Source organism: Marmota flaviventris, chromosome 9, assembly GCF_047511675.1.
Source record: "Marmota flaviventris isolate mMarFla1 chromosome 9, mMarFla1.hap1, whole genome shotgun sequence".
Classification (NCBI taxonomy): Eukaryota; Metazoa; Chordata; class Mammalia; order Rodentia; family Sciuridae; genus Marmota; species Marmota flaviventris.
This window is the reverse complement of record NC_092506.1, coordinates 82,785,127-82,808,276: the sequence shown is the minus strand read 5'-3', so window position 1 is coordinate 82,808,276 and position 23,150 is coordinate 82,785,127. Positions and strand designations below refer to the sequence as shown.

Genomic DNA, 23,150 nt, shown 5'->3' with positions numbered 1-23,150 from the left:
TGAAAACCTACAATTAAATGATAGGAATCTTTTGACTACTAGGTTCTAATTGTCATAATTATGTATTATAATTGTTATATTTGTAGATGTACCGGTTCTAGGAGCATCTCCACAGCAGGTATTGTCTGGAAATACTTGAGGTCATTGGAAATGGCAGTGAAAGATTCAGTAATCACAGTAGTGTCCCTGAATTTAATCTCCACTGATGGATAGAAAAGGTGGGACTGGTTTGGACTGGTTCCAGTTGCTAAAAACAACAACAACAAAAAACAGTGTTAACACTGATGTGACCCTGGGTTTGACTAGGATTGCCTAGTTGAATAATTTTATGTTTTGCTCTTGTAGGAACCTATTCACAATAGATACAAAGAACTTCTTGCTAAACGAGCAGAGCTTCAGAAAAAAGTAGAGGAACTACAGAGAGAAATTTCGAACCGATCAACCTCATCCTCAGAGAGAGCCAGCTCTCCTGCACAATGTGTCACTCCTGTCCAGACTGTTGTGTGAAAGGATTGTGACTAAGGACATCATTGATATGAACTCTTCATTACAGTGGCAGCTTTATGAGTAGAAAGTCTCCCTATTTTGAACCCATCTCTGAGAGAAAAGTTCAGATGCTTTATTTATTTTAAGTCTCTCTAAGATGAGTTTAGAACTATAGCAATGTGGGTGGCTTAAGAGAAACAATTCCACGTGTAATTACATGATTATGACACTAAACCTGTTCAGACATCTGGTAAAAGTACAAACTACTTCAGAAATACACCTCTTGATTGGAGAAAGCTCACTGCACAGAGGAACAAGTTTTCAAACCAAATCAACACTGAAGTTCTGTGGCATCATCTATATTAGGTCTTTATGTATGACAGATCAAAATCATTTAATACCTTTTTCTCCATCATGGGCTTTTCTTCATGTAGTAATTGATTTACATTGATCACTGTTCAACCTCCATTCTTAATATAGTGAAAGGCAAAGCATAGTGTGGCAGTAGTTAAAAATTGCTGCTGACATTATTTACATACTTAATTAGGGCATTCTACTGTTCCAGAATGATGCCTTAGAGATATGCTTAGGGGACCATAAGGAGACAAAGTGGTAGCCATTTTGGAGTTCAAAGATTTCTAAGACATTCAGATTAATTTCCATTTTTTTCCAATTTTTTAAAAAAATTTTACCCCTTTCTGTTTTGCTTAATGCTAATTGGCAAGTTTTAAAAGACTTTTTTGGAAGACTGTATAAATAGCATATGGTGAGAAGTATAATGCTTAAATTTTACATGAAATACTTCACTACTTTATTCCACCAAATTAAGCCTACCAAAGAACACACCGCATTTAAAAATGAATTACAATCTCAATACCAGTAAAAGAAATCTTGCTTCACTGCTTGCCTGAGACTTTGGTGCTGGTATGGACATTTCACTGTCTGATGTCTAATATTTTACTCTATATGAGAGCCATATGTAATGTACTGTAACTAAGAAGCTTCTTGTCCCTTGGTCTTTTAATTAAAAGAAATTTCAGCTAATTTTAAAACTTTGTTTTTGTCTAAAGTTATATTAAGGGTGTGTGTGTGTGCACACATGTGCGTGTGCGCACACGCAGAACTATTTCTTGGAATTTTTTTTTCTGAGGAGTGCCTGGTGCAGGTGGAAATATTCAATTTTTTGACTCCTTGACTCCCAAATGAAACAAAAACTATTTTTTTCTGCTCATAAATTCACAGGTCTGAGTCTTATCCTTATTGTTGGTCTTAGAGTTGAAGAAATAGGGGGCTGGGATTATGGCTCAGCAGTAGAGTGCTCGCCTGGCAGGATCCTCAGCACCACATAAAAATAAACAAAAATGAAAAAATAGTTATCAGTACATTCAATATTACCAAAATCGGGATCCACTGATTTTATCATATGAAATTTGTTACGAGAAAAATTTAACAGGTGTTTAAATGGCCAGTCAGTATTAAAGCTAATATGTCTAATAATAGAATATTATAGTAATAAAGCTAAATTTGGTATTCCAAATTTGATAAATCTATTCTCTTACTTCCCTCACTTAAGCTTTTTCATCTTGGTCTGATAAAACATAAAAGAAAGCTGAAGAGATTAAGAATTTAAAGCTTCTAGTCTTAATGTACTCATACCCACTAAATACCACTAAAAAACCAAGAGAAATCTAAGTATAAAAAATTCTGTTTGCTAGGCATGGGGGTGCACACTTGTAATCCCAGCAGCCTGGGAGACTAGGCACGTAGATCCAGAGTTCAAAGCAGCCTCAGCAAAAGCAAGGCACTAAGCAACTCAGTGAGACCCTGTTTCATTTAAATAAAATACAAAATAGGGCTGGGGATGTGGCTCAGTGTGAGTGCCTCTGAGTTCAATCTCTAGATCCAAAAAATAAAGTCTTGTGTTCAAAACATTTCGGTGGTTTCCCTCACCCTCTGCAGCAATCTCCAACCTGGAGTTTATGTGCCTGAGAAGAAGACAAAGAAGAGAGCTAAAAATACATACTTGTCTATACAAAAAAAACTAATATTTCATGGGCATTTGTATGTTTTATGACTTTATATGTCTATGAATGAATATTAGTTGTACGGGTATGCGTTTTCCTTTATGATCAGGAATGCAAAATTTAGACACCAGTATGATCAAGTTGAAGCTCTTGCCTCCTTAGACTCTGCCTACCCCTCTGTTCTCATCTGCATTCCTTTTATATACCAATATTACTCTACTTATTCACAATTCTCCCATGTAAACCTCATATTCCTACCTGCCGCTTCTGTTTTTCTTCTATCTTACTGACCTAGACCAACTGTTATCTCTTGTGACTCAGTCCTGTTCTCTAGAAGTTAGGTATTATCTTTTCCTCCAGCAAGTTACTTCCATTCATCACACCTTCTGTCATGATCTGCCATGGCACTGTGTACCTGCCTGTTAACCACTGCATTCACCACACTGTATTCAGAAAAACAACTCGGATGTCTGCCACCAGCCTGTAAAGACATTTTGATTACTCAGTTTGGTGTCCTTGTTGGCACTGTAGACACAGAAGATAGTTAATATGCACTGTAATAAAGCGCTAGTACACCATCAGTGGATGGATGTGTTCCCCTACTGTAAACTCTCAGGTAAGAAAACTGGACTAGTATTTAAGTTCTCACCTGAGAATATCAAAAACTGGAGAGGATACAGTTTGAATCCCAACCAAAGGATGGGGTGGGATTTAGCAGTATTTAATCACTCTTCTCCTAATTAGGATTTGTATTTACTACCATTCAAATGATGGCCATACAATTTAATAACCTGAAATTCAAACAAAGAGATAACAAAAGTTTAATAGCTGAAATGATGGCTGAGACACAAATATTTACCATGTTACCAGAGCAATTTCTCACCTTCTATGGACTCACTGTTGTCAATTCAATGACTGCAAACCTGCTCATCAGAAAATCACACGTATAAGCAAATGATTACATACACACTCAGGAGGTTCACAAAATAGGTATTTAGGACACTAAATTAAGAACCCTAGCTGTAGAAAAATAAATTCAATAAGAGGCTTGACAAGGTCAAAGCTCAGGTACTAGAATAAATCATGCTGTCTAGGTATAATCCTTAACCTCCATCTCAATCCAAGGAGAGGCATATGAAAAGAATTCCCTTAATATGTGGCTAACATGTCAATTAGCCCTTTTAGAGTATCTCATATACCATGAGGCAATTCAATCTTGTTGGGCTTAGTTTCTTGTGAAAGCATTGAAATGGTAAACATTTAAGTACTGAATATTAATATACTTATAATCAACATACTAATGTCCTATTTTGAAATGCATTTTTGAGAGTTTACAATAAATAAAGCCTTAGTTAATAGGCTGTTAAGGAAAGTTTCAGTGTTTCCTTAAAAAAGTTTACTTTATTGACATGAATGGCAAATTTATAAAAAGGTAACATGTCTTGATCTTTTCAAAATTATGACAACATCATTAAAATGAAAATTTTGTGTGTACAGTTATTTTGCTCATACTGTACAGAAAAAGGAAAGCAAATATTCACGGGGTTCTGTGGGTTTCAAGATTTAAAAATATCACAATGCCTTGACTGAATAACATGATTACAAATGGGTATATATAAAAACTGCAGATGTGTGTGCTTCACAACATCTCCCTTCTCTCTCATTCTCACTTTCTTCAAAAATCTCATTTATTAACAATTTGTTTACACTTTAAAAAATGCTTTCATAAATCTTACAGGTAGTTAGCTTAAAATGATTGCTTGGATCTTTAAATAAAACTAACAGTGGATTAAAAAGCAATACAAGTGCATTCAATACTGATCAATGTTTGAAATACCAAAAAAGAAAAAAAAAAAAAAAAAACAATAACCCAAATCCTCTTAAATATATAAATATGAAAACCTCCATCAATAGTTGAAACAAAGTGTATTTAATGGTTTTAAGGGAAAAGGGAAGTGGGCACTTTATGCCAGAAGATTTAAAAAAGACTTTTCTAGCAAACCCTGCTATGGAAAAGCCTCATATTTTGAAAATTTAAACCTAATTTGAATGAAGAACTATTAAAAAAAAAAATCACACCCACAAGTTAAAAAAAAAAAAAAGGAAAAAAAAAAGCCACCCGGTAATTTGTGAAGGTGCAATATGTCAGTGTAGCAAATTCATTTCAAAGAAACAGGGGCTTCTTAGGCCTTAAAACTCCCTTGGTTTCCATTAAAATGGTTTCACAGTTGTTCTGCGTAACACAGGACTGGGTAATGAAGCTTGGGCCCCCTAACACATGCTATTAATTAATTCTAACATAAGTGAGTATGAAACCTGGAAAGTGAATTGTCAACATCTGATTGATGAGGTACAGATTATCTGAATAAAATTTATGACCTGGCACGAGGAATCAGTAATCCCAACTCAAGTTACTGCTTTGTAATGAATTCTGTATGGTTTGCATGTCCTTCAATAACTGAAGATTTTTCCTGCTTTTTTCTCCAGGTCTCTGTTTGGCAAAATCCTTCTTATTTGTGGTCCCTGTGACTCCAGAAGAACGGCTGCTGACATTTCCTTCTTCATCGAGAGTCTTTTTGTTAGCTCTTAATTCTTTCTTTTGCTTCTCTATCTTCTGTTTGTCTAGCTAAACCAAATAAGCAAGGTAGGGAAAAGAAGAATTTAAGGAAAACATTTTCTTCTGATGAGTACTTTTAAAATAACTCTCACATTAACAAAAACTCAAAATATACATTCTAGGTATGTATTTTTAACAGCTTGAAGCCTATGGCACTCGTCATTTAATACTCAGTACTTAAAATATTTAACAGTATTAAAAATGAACAAAAGTACACACATCAATTCCAGTTCTTTATCATAAATTTAAGGCAGCACTACCCAAATCCAGAATAGGTGGGTTAGAAGGAAAGCTGAGGAAAGGACTGAGGAGGCAAAAAATGAGAGACTGGGAAAGGAAAAATGAGAAAGACTTTGGCAGATGGGGGAGAAGGGCATTGTAGAAACTAGTGTGAGAGGCCAAGAGGCAATCTGCAGATAGATGAAGAAATGTGGTAACTTAGCAATATGAAAAGGATTTTTAATTCATTATTTTTCAAATACTTTAAAATAAAGGAGCTTTATTTTTACTCTAGCAAAACTACTGTTTGCATGTTGGTTTTTCATTAGAATAAAGCCAAGTCTGCTGTACAAGAAACATATTAGAACAATACTCTGAAGTAATTGTATGCTTCTATTTTTTTTTTTTTAACATGAACTTTGGAAATAGTACTTTTTTAAAAGACCACATTTTGGATCCCATGTTTGCATTCCAGTTCTGCCATTTACCAGTGAACTAGTTGGGCCAAGTACTTTAGTTTTAAGTCCTTAGATGACATTCTTAAAGCACTTTGGCACTGTGTGTATCATATCATACCAATCAATAAGTAGTTGTCACATCTCTCAAACCACAATCTTTCATAATAAATCTCCCTCTATACTTTATCCAGCACCAAGTAGCCCTGATATTTCTATTTCTAAAACAAACATCAAATTTGTGCACCTCTGCCCAACTCCAAATACTATCTTGACCCTGTGACAACCATTTTTGATAAGCCTAACAGCCTAAGTGAACTCAGTCTTTTAGGGCCCTGATCTCATCCTCTTAGTCTTAGTAGTCTTAAATACACAAATCATTGTGTTTTTCTGTGCATGAAAACCCTGAGTATGATTTCACCACTGCACTTAGTAAATACCATGACTGGTTTATGATGAAATCCATTCTAACTAAAGATAACATTTCTTTGCTAACCCACTTAATACTAATTTTAATACTCATTGTTTAATAAACTCAATTCTTCTGTAAAGAAGTGTCTCTGGTAGTTCTTTATGACCCACTTGGTGTCATTATTAATACATTTGAAGAAAAATATGTTTTAATTATTAAACTTCAGTGAAGGACAACTGAGTTACCTGGGCTTGGTATTTTCTGACTTTAGTTATTTGGTTGGCTTTTGCTTCCATCCTTCCCACTAATGCCTCAAGTTCACACTCTAAATTATCTTTTAATTCCATGGTTGGTGACTCCTGGATAAGTTTTGCAAGCTGCTGATGATCACTATATACAAAGCAAAAGGAAGACTTCATTAAGTTTCTTGTTTTATGGTTAGGTTCATTATATCTTACCATTGAGTCACTGCTGTGTGTTAAAAAAAATGACTCAGTTTAACAGACTACATATGTAGAAAGGAAATTCTAGACAAAGATCTTACGCTTCAGATATTCATCCTAACTCATTAGTTAAGTTTAAATAAACATAAATGTATATCAAGCTCTCAAAAAATGAAATAAAACTTCAATAAAAACCACCTTGTACTTCAAAACATTTAATAGGATCAGAAAAGGAAGACTTTACCCATAAGTTATATTTGTTGAATTATTAGTAATTTTAATTAAATTAATTTAAATGTTAGATTACCTATAAATTGGCTGACATAGATTATGTTCAGTAATATTTCTTGAACAAGCAAAACTATGATTACTAAAGTAACCAAGAAACTAAAAAACAATAAGACTTTAGAACTGAATATATTTTAAAAAACAAAAACTAAAACTCACAAGCTCATTTGCCCAAATTCATCCTGCAAAGTCTGTAAGACTTCTGACAACTCTTCATTAATGGTGCTGGAGGAGGAAGGTGTTACAGACTTCTTACTTTTACTACTTCGTGAAGATACAGATACTTGTTTTGCCAAAGGAACACTGTTGACTACTCGGTCATTACACAAGGCTTTACTATGTTGTTTCATCAGATGCAAGACATGCTGAACATTGGCTACTACAGCATGGCTAGGACTGGTGGACTGGAGAGAAAATGATAAGTTAATTGAAGGTACATCCTATATTTCTGTTTTTCAATCCCAACCTGGGTAAAAGTAAATCTCCAACATAAAATTTCCTACCCTATAGTAAATTACTTAACCAAATTTCTTGGATGCAAATTCCAAAATATCTCCAATACATTTCTCTGCCTCCATCCTACTGTTATGCACCAACCTCTAACTATTAGAAGAACATCCCAATTGGTTTTACTTGCTCTCATGTCATTAACATCATAGGTGTATCAGTTATCCTCCTAAAATTATTATTGTAAGTATGCTGTTTTATTTGAAATCATTTGATTAAACCTGATGAGAAAGTCCTCAGCATGGAAAATACCACTGATATGCAACTTAAATACTCTTTGACTTCGTGTTGTACCCCCTCCTTATTTCTATTTTGTGAACAAGTCATATCTGCAGATAACATTTCTTTTGTGTAGTAACTTATACCATTCTTTAAGACCCAGTTTGAATACATCACTTTTAAAGGTTTTTCTAACTGCCAGGTAATAATTGGTTCATTTCTCAGATCATTCGTAACACTTTCTACATATCCCTATTATAGCATTTACCACAATATAGTAATTTCATTTCATATATTTCATATCTACTTTACCTATTAAACAGTGTAGTTCCAGGTGGTCAAGATTTACTGTATTAATTTTTCCATCCTTGAACAGTAGGAAGCCCTAAATACATATTTGTCACATAAACTACATGAAGAGGAAAACTGGTAAGCTTCTCAAATTTTGAACAATAAACAACAATCCAAATATTCTATACCAGTTTATAAATAAACTGGGCTTGCTTAGCTCCACAAGCATCATTAGACAGCTGTTTTAAATGCAGATTCCAATGCAAGTTTCCAAACTTAATCGGCATGTGGTCAGGACTTGAAAATTTGTAATTTTAAGTGTTCAAAGTTGATTCTGATCAGCCAGCTGTGGTAGTCACTGTGCTTAGTTTCTGTTGTTAATCATCAAATTGAATGAAGTAGTATATAAAAAGAATTACACACCACATCCAAGTGGGGTTTATTCAAGAAATGCAAATGTGGTCCAATATTTGTAAATCAATATAATCACTGTTTTGCTCATAACCTGTTGTGCATATTCACTATTACTATGTATACTTTTTTTGGGATTGTGTGTGTCAGGGATTGAACTCAGGGGCACATGACCACTAAGCCATATCCTCAGCCCTATTTTGTATTTTATTTAGAGACCCCAAGGGTCTCAGTGAGTTGCTTAGTACCTCGCTTTTGCTGAGGCTGGCTTTGAACTCACGATTCTCAGCCTCCCGAGCCACTGGGATTAAAGGCGTTTGCCACCACACTCGGCCCCACATGTACACTTTCAATATACAACAAATAGATCTAAATTCTCTTGTTCCTTCTACTGTTCCATTTATTAATGTTACTTTGTTGAATCTAGTCATAACTGAGACTTGTATTTTATGTCCTTATTTTTCTAGTAATTCACTCTTATTATATTTTACAAAGACATTATCTAAGATGATATGTAACTAAAGAGAAAAACTGGTCATTTTATCAGATAGACTGAGAAACTGTACAAAACCATAATTATGATGAACAGCTGAAGAAAAACCTGAAGAACAGCCAAAGAAAATATTTTCTAATCTAGAAAAAAAATAAGGAGGTAAGAAGAGAAATAAAGCTATTTTAAAAATCCAAATTTTCTGGTAATCAAAGATTCATTTTTCCTATATATGGATGACTAATGGTAGAAAATAAGTCAGGCAGAATTTACAAAGTAATAAAATTCAACTCATTTTAAGGAAGAACTCTAAAATAATGTTCAGAAATGTTAAGGGCTGATTGGAGTGTCTTAGAAGTATTCAAACACAACCATTGGTTTGGTTGTTTACACAATTAAAATATTGGTGTGGAATGTTACTAAGTGGGTACCAAATTTAACTGACTAGAGAGCAGATTAAAAATAATTTGGGGCCTAATATGCTGATTAGTTTAATTCAGTAAGTTTGTAGTGGGGCTTCATAATCTGCTTTTCAAAACTATGTTCAGTGTGATTCTGATGTAATTAGTCAGCCCTTAAGAAACTCAAAGATGCTAAGGTAAAGCAAAACAAAGAGCTTGGTGAGAAGAGGAGATAAAAGAATAGGTAAAATTTTGACTAAAATATAATAAGAAATTGAATTTATGGCAAAGGAGAACAATGACAATATTTGTAAATAATCTGTACCCCACACACCTACAAAGCAAAAGCTAAAAAGGTGGGATGTAATTCATTCTCCAAGCTTTCGCTGAGGGTTTGCTGTGGGTTTAAAATAAATAAACAAGAAAATAAAATTCAAAGTAACATCTGTTATCCAAGCCTCTAAAATTGACAATCCAGGTGGATAATCAAGCCACCTAAACATGAAACAACCAATTATACAAACAAATCACAAAAAAAAGTAGTATAAACTAACAAGTATTTGACAAAATTGTCAACTACATTTAAGCGCTAAAGGAACCTAAGATTCAAGTCTGTATGATGATTTCTTGAAGAATCAGTCCCATGTATGGTATGGATATGAGGACAAACAGGATGTGCTATTTACTTAAACATCTAATTATATCAAAGTATAAATCAATAGGGTTGATACTAAAAATCAAATGCTAAGTGAGTGTGGTGATGCACTTCCTTAATCCCAGTGGCCAAGGAGGCTGAGGCAGAAGGATTGCAAGTTCAAAATCAGCCTCAGCAACTTATCAAAGCCCTAAGCAACTTAGCAAGACCCTGTTTCCAAATAAAATATAAAAAAATGGGCTGGGAAGGTGGCTTGGTGGTTAAGTGCCACTGGGTTCAATTCCCAATACCTTCCCCTCAAGTCAAATGCTACAAATATACTATTTCTTATTTCCTTGACCCTTATCTGAAATGATATCTTCTTAAACCAGGGTAATGGTTTAAGAATGTGCTTTAATAACTTTTATCCCCGTTTCATTCTCATTCTTAGATTACTATGATCCACACTGGTAAATGGGAACAGATAAATGTTTTCATCACTCATAGGTATAGAGATAGATGCATGGAACTTAAACATGTATGTTGTATAAAGAAAATCTAGTTTGACCAACTCACCTTTCCGGCCACAAATGGCATATCACCCAAGCATAATCGATAATGTGGCTGTGCACCAAAATAGTTTCTAGGACCTTTCTGAATGAAAAAAAAAAAAAAAAAAAGAAAGAAAATTTTAATTTACTCACATGAAGATAAAACCTGTCTATATACCACTAACCTGAGACTTCAGCTTACTACATGGGTTACTTAACTTGCCTCACCTATACTGATATTTTATTCTTAAGCAAGTCCCTAATAAAACTTGTGAACATGTATCTTAGCCTATGAAAAGTTAGGGGGGAAAATTATCTAACAAAACAGCAGTTATAGTCTAAGTAAAACAAACAAAAAGTATACAGATACATACAACATTTTAAGAGCAAAAGGTAATTAATGCAATACTTAGTATTATTTATACAGTGTCCTATAGTTCTGAAATGTATCCTTATATATTATCTCACTATCAGGGTAAAAAGTTAAAAGTAAATATTATTTATCCTCACCTTGTGAGTGAAGAAACTGAGAATAAAAGAGATTCACTCTCCCAAGGTTGTAGCACCACACGGTTTATGAGTACTTTCACACAAATTACACCAAGTAATCAGCACTTTGCCTGACTGGTTCTGTTTTCATACCTTTTCTGGTGGTTTTGACTTCTTTTTTTTAATTTTTCTTGCACTGGGAACATATGAAGCTGCATTATCTTCAAAGATAAGTTTATTTGTTTCCAGGCCATTCTGCAACTAGGAAAAATTTAAATTTCAAGTTAATGATGCAGAAATAAAAGTTAAGATTCAAATCTGAAATCTGCCCTGTAAAAGCTCTTAAAAACCAACATTAGTATCCAACTAAAAAATACATAGCTGGATAACCATGTTTTCAGCCAATCTTAATCTTGTTCACTTTTGTTAAATTAACTCCAATCTTTCTTTTTCCCTGTATAATTTGTCCTTTTCCTAAGCTTAGAAGCACAGCTCCACTATTTGTAGTTGCTTCATAAACTTCATCTAGAAAGTTAAATGCAAGGTACAGAAGCCCAAACTAATGGTTTGAGAGCTTCTCTTTTCAAGGATGTTATCTACCACAGTGCAAGCCAGACTCAAAGCAGCTGGAAAGCAAAATATACTTCTTCCTTTTCTTAAAAATTCATACATTGTAAGAAAAAGGAACTGGAATTGTATGTTCAAAAGTACCAGAAGTTATTTTAGCAAATGTTATCAAGTACTTTTTCTATAGAAGCTTGGTATCTACGTTAATTTAAAATAATACATTATGGTAGAAATTCCACAAGCAATTACTAAGAATTTTTTTTTTTTTAAAAATCAATTTCCCCTAAACATTCAACATTCCTTAAAAATATATTTAAAAACTTGTCTATTGTTGAGAGTCACAGCCGAAGGGGCCCCAGCAAACTTCCAGCTGCCAGCTGATGATTGGCTCACAGCGGCCCCAGCAACTTCTAGCTGCCAACTGATTGGCTCCTCTGCGATGATGCTCATTGGGCTGTTTCCCCGCCCTTTCAGACCACGGAGCTGCTCATTGGGGGACTTTGTCTGGCTCCGCCCACGCGACCCAGCCAATCGGCCTCAAGAGCAGGAGGAGTGGGGGAGGTTGAGAGGCTTGTGGGAAGCCGGTGGTGGCAGTTGGGCTCTGAGGGTTTTTCCTGAGGAGCTGTGTGGTGTGGTGTGTGTGTTCTAAAAATAAAGTTCGTTTCTTTTGACAAGTGGCTCCTGAATTGTGTCCAGCCAGACTGCGGCATTTGGTGGCTCGCACGGGGAGCGACTGAGGGTAAGTGAACTGCTCGCCCCTGAGGGCAGGGCGAGAGGATGGGTAGCCATTTTAAGATTCTTCTTTTGTTTTGTTTCACTTTTGTTTTAAGTTGCCTATCCCTGGAGATGAGTGAGATGGAAGAAAAACCCGCTCACATCTGAGGAAAAACTATTTGCGTCTGAGGAACAGATAGGGAGAAAGGACGGATGGACATTTCAGGAGGATAGAAAGGCTATAATGATTTTGTGTTGTTCCATTTTTGTTTCATTCTGTCTCGGTTTTGTTTGGTATTATCTTGTTGGGTTGTATTATAGTAGAAATATGGGATCAGAAATTAGTAAAAAACAAACCGAAAGAGTGTTAAGTAAATTGTTAGAGGAAGGAGGCATCTCAGTAAAATCAAGAGCAGTCAGGGCATACGTTGATACAATACAAAAATGTAGCCCATGGCTTTTTAAGGAGGAGTTGTTAAATATATCACAATGGAACCATCATGATGAAGACTTAAAAAGAATAGAAAAGAAAAGCCCAGGGACTCTGCCAGTTGGCACATTGTCATTGTGGACTTTCATATCTTGTTTGTTTAGTCCAAAGCCTTCAGTTCAGACAATGGTAGAGGAAGGAGAAGACATATTGATTCAAGTAAAAGAGAAGATCTCTCAAGTTAGACAGAGGAAAAGATTCAAGTAAAAGACAAGGTCTCTCAAACTAGTCAGAAAAGAGGAAGAAAGTTTAGAGCAGAAAAAGCCATCAGGGGAAAAGCTACAACAGGAGACTGCTACTAACACCTTTCTATCACCAGAGGGTGTAAGTGTCCAACCAACAGCGCCACCTCTACAGGAGACTGCTACTAACACCTTTCTATCACCAGAGGGCGTAAGTGTCCAACCAACAGCGCCACCTCCATATGCTGGGAGGCCTCCAACCCCCGCAGTTGATAGTTGGGATCCTGAGACGGGATCTCAAATATTAACATGCCCTGTATTTGAGTAGGCAGGAGGGCAGCGAATTCACCATGCTTTAAATTTCAAAAAAATGAAGCAGCTAAAAGAGGCTGTAACAACCTATGGTCCTCAAGCACCCTTCACTGTAAGCATGGTCGAATCCATTACCAACTTGAACATGACGCCAGCAGATTGGGCTAATATGTGTAAAGCTGTGCTAAATGGAGGACAATACCTGTTATGGAAGGTTGCCAATGAGGAATTTTGCCAGGAGTCGGCTAGGCGAAATGCAGCAGCTGGTTATCCTCAGAGAAATCTAGATATGTTGTTAGGAAAGGGACCTTATGAGGATCAGCAGCAACAAATTGCATATGATCCTGGCGTATACATACAAATTGCTGTAGATGCAGTTAGGGCATGGAAGACTTTACAAAGACATGGAGGTTTACAAGGTCAATTATCTAAGGTAATACAAGGAGCTAATGAACCTTACGCTGAATTTGTAGATAGGCTTATTCAAACAGCTACCAGAGTTTTGGGGAATACAGAACAAGCAATGCCATTAATAAAACAACTGGATTATAAGCAAGCGAATCGTTGGTGCAGAGAAGTCATTAGACCATGGAAACATGAAGATTTAAACACATATATTAAATTATGTAGAGACATCAATGAACAAGGGCAAGTCGTGGCAGCTGCAGTACAACAGGTTTTAGATGCCAGAGACATTAATGAACAAGGGCAAATCGTGGCAGCTGCAGTAAAACAGGCTTTAGATGCCAGGGCAAGAACATGCTAAAATTGTGAACAAACAGGATATTTTAAAAGGAATTGCCCCATAGGAGGAGGATTTAACAAAACTAGGTATCAAAGGAGTAGAATACCGGGTATTTGCCCACGATGCCGTAGAGGGAGACATTGGGCTAATGAAAGCCGTTCTCAAACCACCATAGAGGGTACTCCATTATCAAAAAATGAAAAAGGACCAGGTGTTTATCCACAATATCGTGGAGAAAGGCATCGGGCTTCGTTGCCAAAAAATGGACAAATGGACAGGGGGCCCAATGCTCCGGGGCCCCAAACCACAAATATACGGAGCACTGGAGGAACCCAGCAATCCCATCAGGGTAGTACCCAAAACATTGTCCATTAGATCCCTCATCAGACAAACCAGAGGGAGCGCAGGGTTGGACATCTGTGCCTCCGCCAGAACAGTACTAACTCCAGAGATGGGAGTTCAAATCATTACCACTGGGGTAAAAGGTCCTCTTCCCAAAGGAACAGTAGGCTTATTATTGGGACACAGTTCTTCTACTCTAAAAGGACTTATGATAAGTCCTGGAGTAATTGATCCCAATTATGAAGGTGAAATAAAAATTATAGCCAGTTCTCCAAAGGGTATATCAGTAATTTCACCAGGAGATAGAATAGCACATTTACTAATAATACCCAGCCTACATGATAAATTTTCCAGTCGTACTGTAGAAAGAGGTTCCAAGGGATTAGGCTCCACAGGTGTAGATTGGGCTATGCTTTCTTTAAATTTAGATTCTCACCCCATGCTAAAACTAAATATTCAAGGACATGAATTTAATGGCCTAATGGATACAGGTGCAGACCTTAGCATCATCTCTCGTTAAGAATGGCCAAAACATTGGCCATTACAACAAGCCACTCAAACGCTTCAAGGCCTAGGAGTGGCAACTAATCCCCATAGAAGTGCAATGGTATTAGATTGGAAGGATCCTGTAGGATGTGAAGGAACTATACAACCATATGTATTGGTTCATCTTCCTGTAAATTTATGGGGATGAGATGTCCTAGATCAATTAGGTTTGACATTAACAAATAACATTAATCAAAATGCACCCACTATCATGGCTAGACAAGGTTTTAGGAAAGGAAAAAGATTAGAAAAACAAGAACAAGGTATAGCAGCACCAATACAAATAGATCAAGGAATAGACAGACATGGGTTGGATTTTCAGAAAGGGTCACTGAGACAATAAAAATTACTTGGAAATCAGAAAGACCAGTATGGGTTCCTCAGTGGCCCATGACTAAAGAAAAGATACAAGCAGCCCATGACCTGGTCAAACAACAATTAGTGGAAGGACATATACAACCTTCTGTATCTCCCCATAATACTCCCATTTTTGTCATCAAAAAGAAATCTGGTAGATGGAGATTATTGCAAGATTTAAGAGCCATTAATAATGAGATGGTTATTATGGGACCTGCTCAATCGGGGATTCCTCAATTGTCTGCTTTGCCAAAAACCTGGTATGTTTTAGTTATAGATATTAAAGATTTTTTTTTTTCAATTCCAATTCATCCTGAGGATAGTCCACGTTTTGCATTTACTATCCCTGCACTGAATCATGAAGGTCCTGATCAGAGATATGAATGGAAAGTACTCCCTCAAGGGATGGCTAACAGCCCAACTATGTGTCAAATTTATGTTAACAAAGTAATCCAGCCACTTAGAAATCAAAATCCTGAACTACAAATATTTCACTATATGGATGATGTATTATTAGCACACAAAGATAAAAACACATTGCTAGAATGTTATGCTACACTTACACACTTATTAAAAAAATTATAATCTAGAGATAGCAACAGATAAAGTACAATTAAAATTTCCAATTAATTATTTAGGAGTTCTATTATCCTCAACCATGATCCGTCCACAAAAAATTCAAATAAGAGTAGATCAACTCAAATCACTTAACGACTTTCAAAAGTTATTAGGAGACATAAATTGGATAAGGCCTTATCTAGGTATACCAACAGGAGAGTTGGGACCTTTATTTGATATCCTAAAAGGTCTATCAGATCCAAATTCACCCCGAATGTTAACGCCTGAAGCAAGAAAGGCATTAAAAATCATTGAAACATATATGGAAAATATGCATTTGGATAGAATTCATATAAGTTTGCCTTTATCATTTATTGTACTACCAACAAAAAATATTCCTACAGGAGTATTTTGGCAAGAAGGTCCATTATTATGGATACATTTATCTTATTCTCCTAACACTATTCTTACTAGGTATCCTGAGGCTGTAGGACAATTAATACTCAAAGGAATAAAAGCAGCAAAGGGAGTGTTTGGAATTTCTCCCAATAAAATTATTACTCCATATACTACAGATCAAATTGATGAGTTAGCTATTGAGTTAAATACTTGGGCAATAATCATGTGCAAATCTAATGTTTCATTTGATAACCACTTACCATCTAATCCTTTATTGTCTTTTTGGTCATTGCATCCTGTAATTTTTCCAAAAATGACAAGAAAAACACCTATCATGAATGTTCCAAATATATTCACTGATGGGTCAAATAATGGTACAGCAGCAATAGTTACACCTGATCAAACTTTTACATTTTTAGTACCCAGACAATCAGCTCAAAAGGAAGAGCTTAATGCAGTATTACAAGCTTTTGTAATGTTTAAAGATTCTGTATTTAATTATTTTCCAATAGTCAGTATATAGTTAATGCTATAGTATCCCTTGAAGATGCTGGTAGGATTTCCCCTTCCTCTACTGTTTTCTCTTTGCTTTCCACTATACAAAGTCTAATCTGGGACAGAAAAGATCCATTCATTGCCTGGAGCCCTTAGTTTGGGCAATGATTTAGCAGATAAAACTACACATGACATACATATTTTCTCTACACTAGAAGAAGCTACAAATTTTCATAAAAAGTTCCATGTCAATGCTAATACTTTACAAAAGCGTTTTAAAATAACTAAGGAACAAGCTAGACAAATAATAAAACAATGTCAAAATTGTGTGACCTTTTTACCACAAGTTAATCTTGGTATCAATCCTAGAGGACTGATACTTAACCATATTTGGCAGATGGACGTCACACACTTGCCAGAATTTGGAAAATTAGGGAGAAAAAACTAAAGATATTATAGCTCATTGCTTACAAAATTTTGCCACTGTGGGCGTTCCAAAACAGTAAAAACAGATCATGCCCCTGGTTATACTTCTACCTCTTTTAAACAATTTTGCTCATCATTTGGCATTACTCATATAACAGGAATCCCATACAATCCACAGGGACAAGGCATAGTTGAAAGAGCTCATCAAACTATTAAAATGTACTTATTAAAGCAAAAAAGAGGGAATTGGGAAGGGGTGTATATATTCCCCAAAGATAAACTTAAAATAACCCTTTTTACTCTAAACTTTTTAAATTTGGATTCATCAGGGCTTAGTTCTGCGGAAAGGCATATGTGTCCAAAAAATGTACATAAGCCTAAGGTACTTTGGAAGGATATTCTAACAGGACAATGGAAAGGTCCTGACCCAGTAATTGTCTGGAGTCGGGGGTCTGTTTGTGTGTTTCCACAGGGAGAACAGCAGCCGATTTGGATTCCAGAGAGATTAACTAAGGTCCTGACCCAGTGATTGTCTGGAGTTGGGGGTCTGTTTGTATGTTTCCACAGGGAGAACAGCAGCCGATTTGGATTCCAGAGAGATTAACTAAAGTGATTTCTATAGACCAAAAAGAAGATGATTTGGCTCAAATCCATAACAGCTGATATCCAAAACTCCAGTTTGGCTATCCTTACATCTGCGACAGAACCAGGATGCTTTTTTCAATATCTATTTTATTATTACCCTTTCCCACATCATGAAGTTCTATTTTGTTTTTTGAGCTCATACAGACCTAGGTTAATGTTTTGCTGATCAGTTCTATTTTTTGACTATAGAGTTTTTAAACATTGCAATGGAGATTTCACCTGTAAAAAGTTATAAGGCCTTTACTATTATGTTATGTGTTGTATGTATTATATTATGTGTGCACACTTGTGTTTTATGTTGTATGTTTGTATGTACGTATATCCATATATCATATATGATGAGCGCTTATGAAAAAATGGATCCAAATATTTTTTTTAATTCACATGATTTAAATGGCTTAATTTAAATTGGGTAAACAGCTGTTGAGGATTGTTTTAAAATGTGAACAAAAAAGGAGGTTAACAGATCTATTTGTTTACTTTCACCTTTCCTTTTCATTATATTTAATAATTCTGTTCAAGATAATGTAAATTGTTAAGAAAATTGTTTTCTTTTAGTGCCTTCTGGAATGTTACATAATTTTTTCTTTAGCCATTATTGCCAGAATTCCTATCTTCATCCCAGTGCCGGTGAAGACAAAGATAAAACCAATCTACAGCTTCTGCAATAGCCATCACTGAACTGTTTGCAGAACTTCCCTGGACTATGTATCACTTGTATGCATTGTGAACTCACTTGTATGCATTGTGAACTATCTGTTGGTGCAGCGACTTGTGGTAGTGTTGGGGTATTTTTGCTGATGGTGTCATCGGTGGTACAATTTTTCCAAAAGGAACAGTCAATTGGCTTGGTGTATCTTCCTCCCTTCTGCTTCTCATGGTTGTTCAGCTAAAATTTGGGGGCCAACAGAGGTGAGGCCAAGAACCTCACCCACCCGCTGGTACAAAGACCTATCCACAGGTGTGGCTGTATACTGAACCGGTAGTCAATAACAGGTAAGATCCAATTGCAATGGTACCAACCTAAGACAGGAGGCTGACGCCTTGAGGTCAGCTCATCCAATTACGGGTAAGGACCATATGTACTATTGGACAACCTAAGGCAGGCATGGTCCCTAAGCCACATGCTTGTTGTTTAAACAGAGAGGGGGAGATGTTGAGAGCCACAGCAGAAGGGGCCCCAGCAAACTTCCAGCTGCCAGCTGATGATTGGCTCACAGCGGCCCCAGCAACTTCTAGCTGCCAACTGATTGGCTCCTCTGCGGTGATGCTCATTGGGCTGTTTCCCCGCCCTTTCAGACCACGGAGCTGCTCATTGGGGGACTTTGTCTGGCTCCGCCCACGTGACCCAGCCAATCGGCCTCAAGAGCAGGAGGAGTGGGGGAGGTTGAGAGGCCTGTGGGAAGCTGGTGGTGGCAGTTGGGCTCTGAGGGTTTTTCCTGAGGAGCTGTGTGGTGTGGTGTGTGTGTTCTAAAAATAAAGTTCGTTTCTTTTGACAAGTGGCTCCTGAATTGTGCCCAGCCAGACTGCGGCAGTCTATAATTACGATTCTTTTAATTCTGCCTCTATCAAAAATTGTCTGGAATTTGAAAAAAACTCAAGATTACAAGGCTTCTCTTCAGACCTGATTCTGAAACTTCCTGGTTAAAGAAATTTATATTTTAAAAGTTTTTTAAAAGTTCTCCAGAAAATTCTGATGGAATTGTAACAAACACTCAGAAGCAATGGACTGAACAAAATGAAGCAGACCATTTCTATTATTTTCCACGACTATACATGTCAGGAAAATAATCTAATAACTGACAAAAGAATACAGAGATCCCTACCCTCAAGAGTATTTATACACTTTCACATAAACAACGCTTAATACATTGTTAATTGACTAGATGGAACATAATGAATAAAATATTACTACTCTAGAAGACTTATTGTGCCAATGAGCATGAACAGAAAACAAAAGAATTTTTCTGAATTCTTTAAAATTCTAGCTTATTTAGTTATACCTGGCAGTTGTCTTATATTTGTGTGCCAGAATTTTAACATATTTGGGGGGTTTCATTATCACTTATCTCATCTGATCTCTCCAAAACTAAGATATAAAATGAAGATTCCTTTATCAATGGAAAAATCTAGGCTCTTATTGGTTAGCTTGACCAAGATTATACAAATTAGAATTAGCTAGACTTCAAACCACATATCATTGGTCATGTTTTCTACAATAATAATGTTCTATCAGAACTCAAAACCTCTACCGATAATACATTACTCAGCAGTTAAGTGCTTTGGTCCTTACTTTTGTCAGCTAAATGAAAAGGAAAGCCAAGGTATCATGAATTAATTTTTAAACTTCATAAAATAATGAACTTATAAAATTTTGTATTTCGTATATAGTGGATTCAAAACCACAATGTATATACAGCATAATCCATAGGTCTGCATGCTACAAGAGAGGACATGGAGCCTACCCTAAAGACAGAATAGGCAGAGAAAATTTGTTGAATGTCAAAAATAAAGCCATGGGGTTACATATCTCAGAAAGCACAATGAGAAGAAATAGATCAGTTTAAAAATTAACCAAAAGTAAATATTTGAAAATATATTAAATTAATGCAGTCAGAGAACTAGAATAGGAAACATTAATATTCCTGTAATCACATTTATGAGGTGAACCCAGGACACTTTGCCAGGTTGAACTCCTAATTATTTTGGAATCAGGACCCACTTCTTGTATACTGAGAAAAGGTACACATAAATGTCATCAACTTAAAGATCTTGGCAAAGTGAGAAAAATATCTGGGAGATATCTGAGCAAATAACCTCAAAAGGGTAGTCTCCAGTTAACAACACTAAAGTTTGGGCTAGGGTCACAGCTCAGTGGTAGCATGCTTGCCTGGCATATGTGAGGGACTGGGTTCAATCCTCAGCACCACATAATTAATTAAAAAAAATTAAATTTAAAAAACACAAAAAGTTATATTTTATTGAGTTTAAGACTTACTTCAAATCTAAATCTCTAGAAATTCAGTTGTGACTGATACATAAAAATTTCTCAGTGTTTTTGTGAATCCATACTGCCTCACCTATTCAACCTGGTTACCACTGTAGAAAAAAATAAAAAAACTTAAAATAGGTTCATTTTCCTGATGTGGTAACTTTGTGAACTTGTTTGAGTCACTAGCTACTGGGCAACTCACTACCTTAACTGCTGTACTGATATCTTCTTGATTGTCTTACAAAAAGAAGTACATCTGTGGTTTATTCTTTACTTTCATATGTTTTTTGAGTGCTGGGGATTGAGCCCAGGGCACCCTCACGTATGTTATATAAATGCTCTGCTACTGAGCTATACCTGCAGCCCAAGAAGCGTGGGTGTATATGTGTGTGTGTGTGTGTGTGTGTATATGTGTGTATGTTAGTGTGTATGTTTTTGGCACAATCCAGGGTTGCTCTACCACTGAACTACAGTGACAGCCCTTTTTATTTTTTATTTTGAGAAAGTGTCTCTCTAAGTTGCTGAGGCTGGTCTCAAACTTTTGACCCTCTGCCTCTTCCTCCCAAGTTGTTGGGAGTATAGGCATGTGCCTCTGCTCCTGGTCCAAGAAGCTAAGAGATTCAATTTTGGTTTTCAATCATTTCCTATAGTGCCCATGATACCTAAGTTTTATATGATACATTACTTTATTATGTGTAATTTGAAACATGCTAAATAGCTACTCAAATTTTCATTCTTTGTTAAAACATATGTTCATAATTTTCTACCTTAAATTATATCTGAGAATTTATATACTGTACTACTCTAAAGAGCAAATAATCTATATTTATATCCAGAATAGTAAAAATGTAAAGCCTATGTAATCCTATTTCAACTTACCTCAGCTGCCTTAGCTTGCATACGTTTCCTTTCCTGTTCTTCTTCATGGAGTTTTGCTTCCAATTCTTGCATTTTTTTCTAGTGATAAAAATATCAAAAAGTGTAATAGTGAAAAGTATCTTACCTATAAAATTTTAATATACCAAACAGGAAATGTTATAAATTTTAAGCATGGTTAATATAAACTTGTTCACTCCAATAATGCCTCTGGGCTCAGCAGCATCCATGATATACTCTTGCGATCAATTAATAGTCATTTATGAGGTAGCTGCAAAGAATTATAGGTAAAACCTATAGCCAAAAAGCAGAGGTCTACACGAAAGTAAATAAGTTACCTTGACGCTGTTAACCTGAAACTTCACTTAGTGGCATTAAATACCTCCCAAGTGAAACAAAATAGGGCAGAGAACAACTTAAACCAAGTGGTGCAAGCCTTAAGTTACCATTTAATCTTTAAAAAATTACGAAAAGAACTTCTTTATGCCCATTAAGATTGAATATTCTTCTCCAATCTTTTTTCTTTTTTAGAAACTCCTATACATTTCTTTGCTACAAGATCCCTTATTGCTAATAAATATTCAGTGATATGAAATTAATTTAAAAAAATGATCACCCAGTATTATGCATTGAGTAAAAGATACATTCACTGACTTCTGCAAGGGCCTGCATTGTGGTAAGTTTGTTATACTCCTGTTCAAGAAGATCCAGTTTTTCAAGTTGGGTTTGAACATGTGTTTGATCATGTTGTCGTTCTCTTTCTAGGGAAACCTGGAAAATATTATTAAATACAGTATGATAATTTGATGATCAAAAAACCAGAAATTATCACTGAGAATATCTTTGAATACACAGTATGCTTTTTGTCTGGCCTTTCAGAGAACTACTTAGATACAGAGAAGTTCTAGGAACATAACACTAGGTTGAAACAACGGGGAATAAAATAATGAGTTTATAATTTGAAGGGAATATTGTCGTTCCTGTAGATTATTTTATATACATGTAGTTTTACATAGTGAGACTGTCTTTACACCTGGGACAGCAAGGATTTCCTGGACATACAGGCCATGTAAATGCACAAATAGTAAGTATTACAATTAGTTTGGTACTCTTAAGTAGTTAATCTCTTAATTAAGGCAATAATTAGAGGTTTTGTGTCTTTTTAGATTCTCTCCAAATTTCATTTAAAATGTTTTTTCTTTTTTAATCTTCTTTACTTCAAATTTAGAGTAAGAGGTTTGAAAAGCCTGCTTTCTATATGTACTTAAGGACCAAAAGTGACAGGGTAAACCATTTACTAGGGTAAGAAGTGGAAATATAGTAAATTAAGATCTATTAAAAGAAAGTCATAGCTAAGTACCTGAACTTTAAACACTGTATCTTCATATGCAAGTCAATGACAATAGGTAATCATACTAAAAGAACTTTGAAAAAGACAAAAACAATACAAGGTAATAATTTATCATTAATTTGTGTGAACTACTAATTTCCTTCTATACATTCTGGTGCATATCTGAAGCTCTTGAAGAATACACTAACTTAAAAATTAGCACAAACCACACTTTAC

The 23,150-nt window shown here is 35.7% G+C and overlaps 2 protein-coding genes across 8 annotated transcripts in view; one reads left to right on the top strand and one right to left on the bottom strand.

The window, feature by feature from the left end:
- The window catches only part of Mtmr2 (myotubularin related protein 2), a 77,658-nt gene extending 73,279 nt beyond the window's left edge, over positions 1-4,379 (top strand). For 6 of the 7 annotated variants that reach the window (XM_027951393.3, XM_071616637.1, XM_071616638.1 and 3 more), the window contains one exon: positions 346-4,379. In XM_027951393.3, coding sequence (XP_027807194.1) covers positions 346-507 — 162 coding nt within the window. In that variant the 3' untranslated portion in view covers positions 508-4,379. Of the gene's footprint in view, positions 1-86 lie in introns of all 7 variants that reach the window. The other variant, XM_071616636.1, reaches the window with a different exon arrangement.
- Positions 3,308-23,150, bottom strand: part of Cep57 (centrosomal protein 57) — a 46,139-nt gene continuing 26,296 nt past the window's right edge. Inside the window, exons 5-11 of the mRNA XM_027951378.2 lie at positions 22,238-22,354; positions 21,587-21,664; positions 11,091-11,198; positions 10,474-10,551; positions 7,104-7,348; positions 6,459-6,603; positions 3,308-5,136 (exon numbers count right to left, since the gene is read on the bottom strand). Coding sequence (XP_027807179.1) covers positions 4,903-5,136; positions 6,459-6,603; positions 7,104-7,348; positions 10,474-10,551; positions 11,091-11,198; positions 21,587-21,664; positions 22,238-22,354 — 1,005 coding nt within the window. The 3' untranslated portion in view covers positions 3,308-4,902. The remainder of the gene's footprint in view (positions 5,137-6,458; positions 6,604-7,103; positions 7,349-10,473; positions 10,552-11,090; positions 11,199-21,586; positions 21,665-22,237; positions 22,355-23,150) is intronic.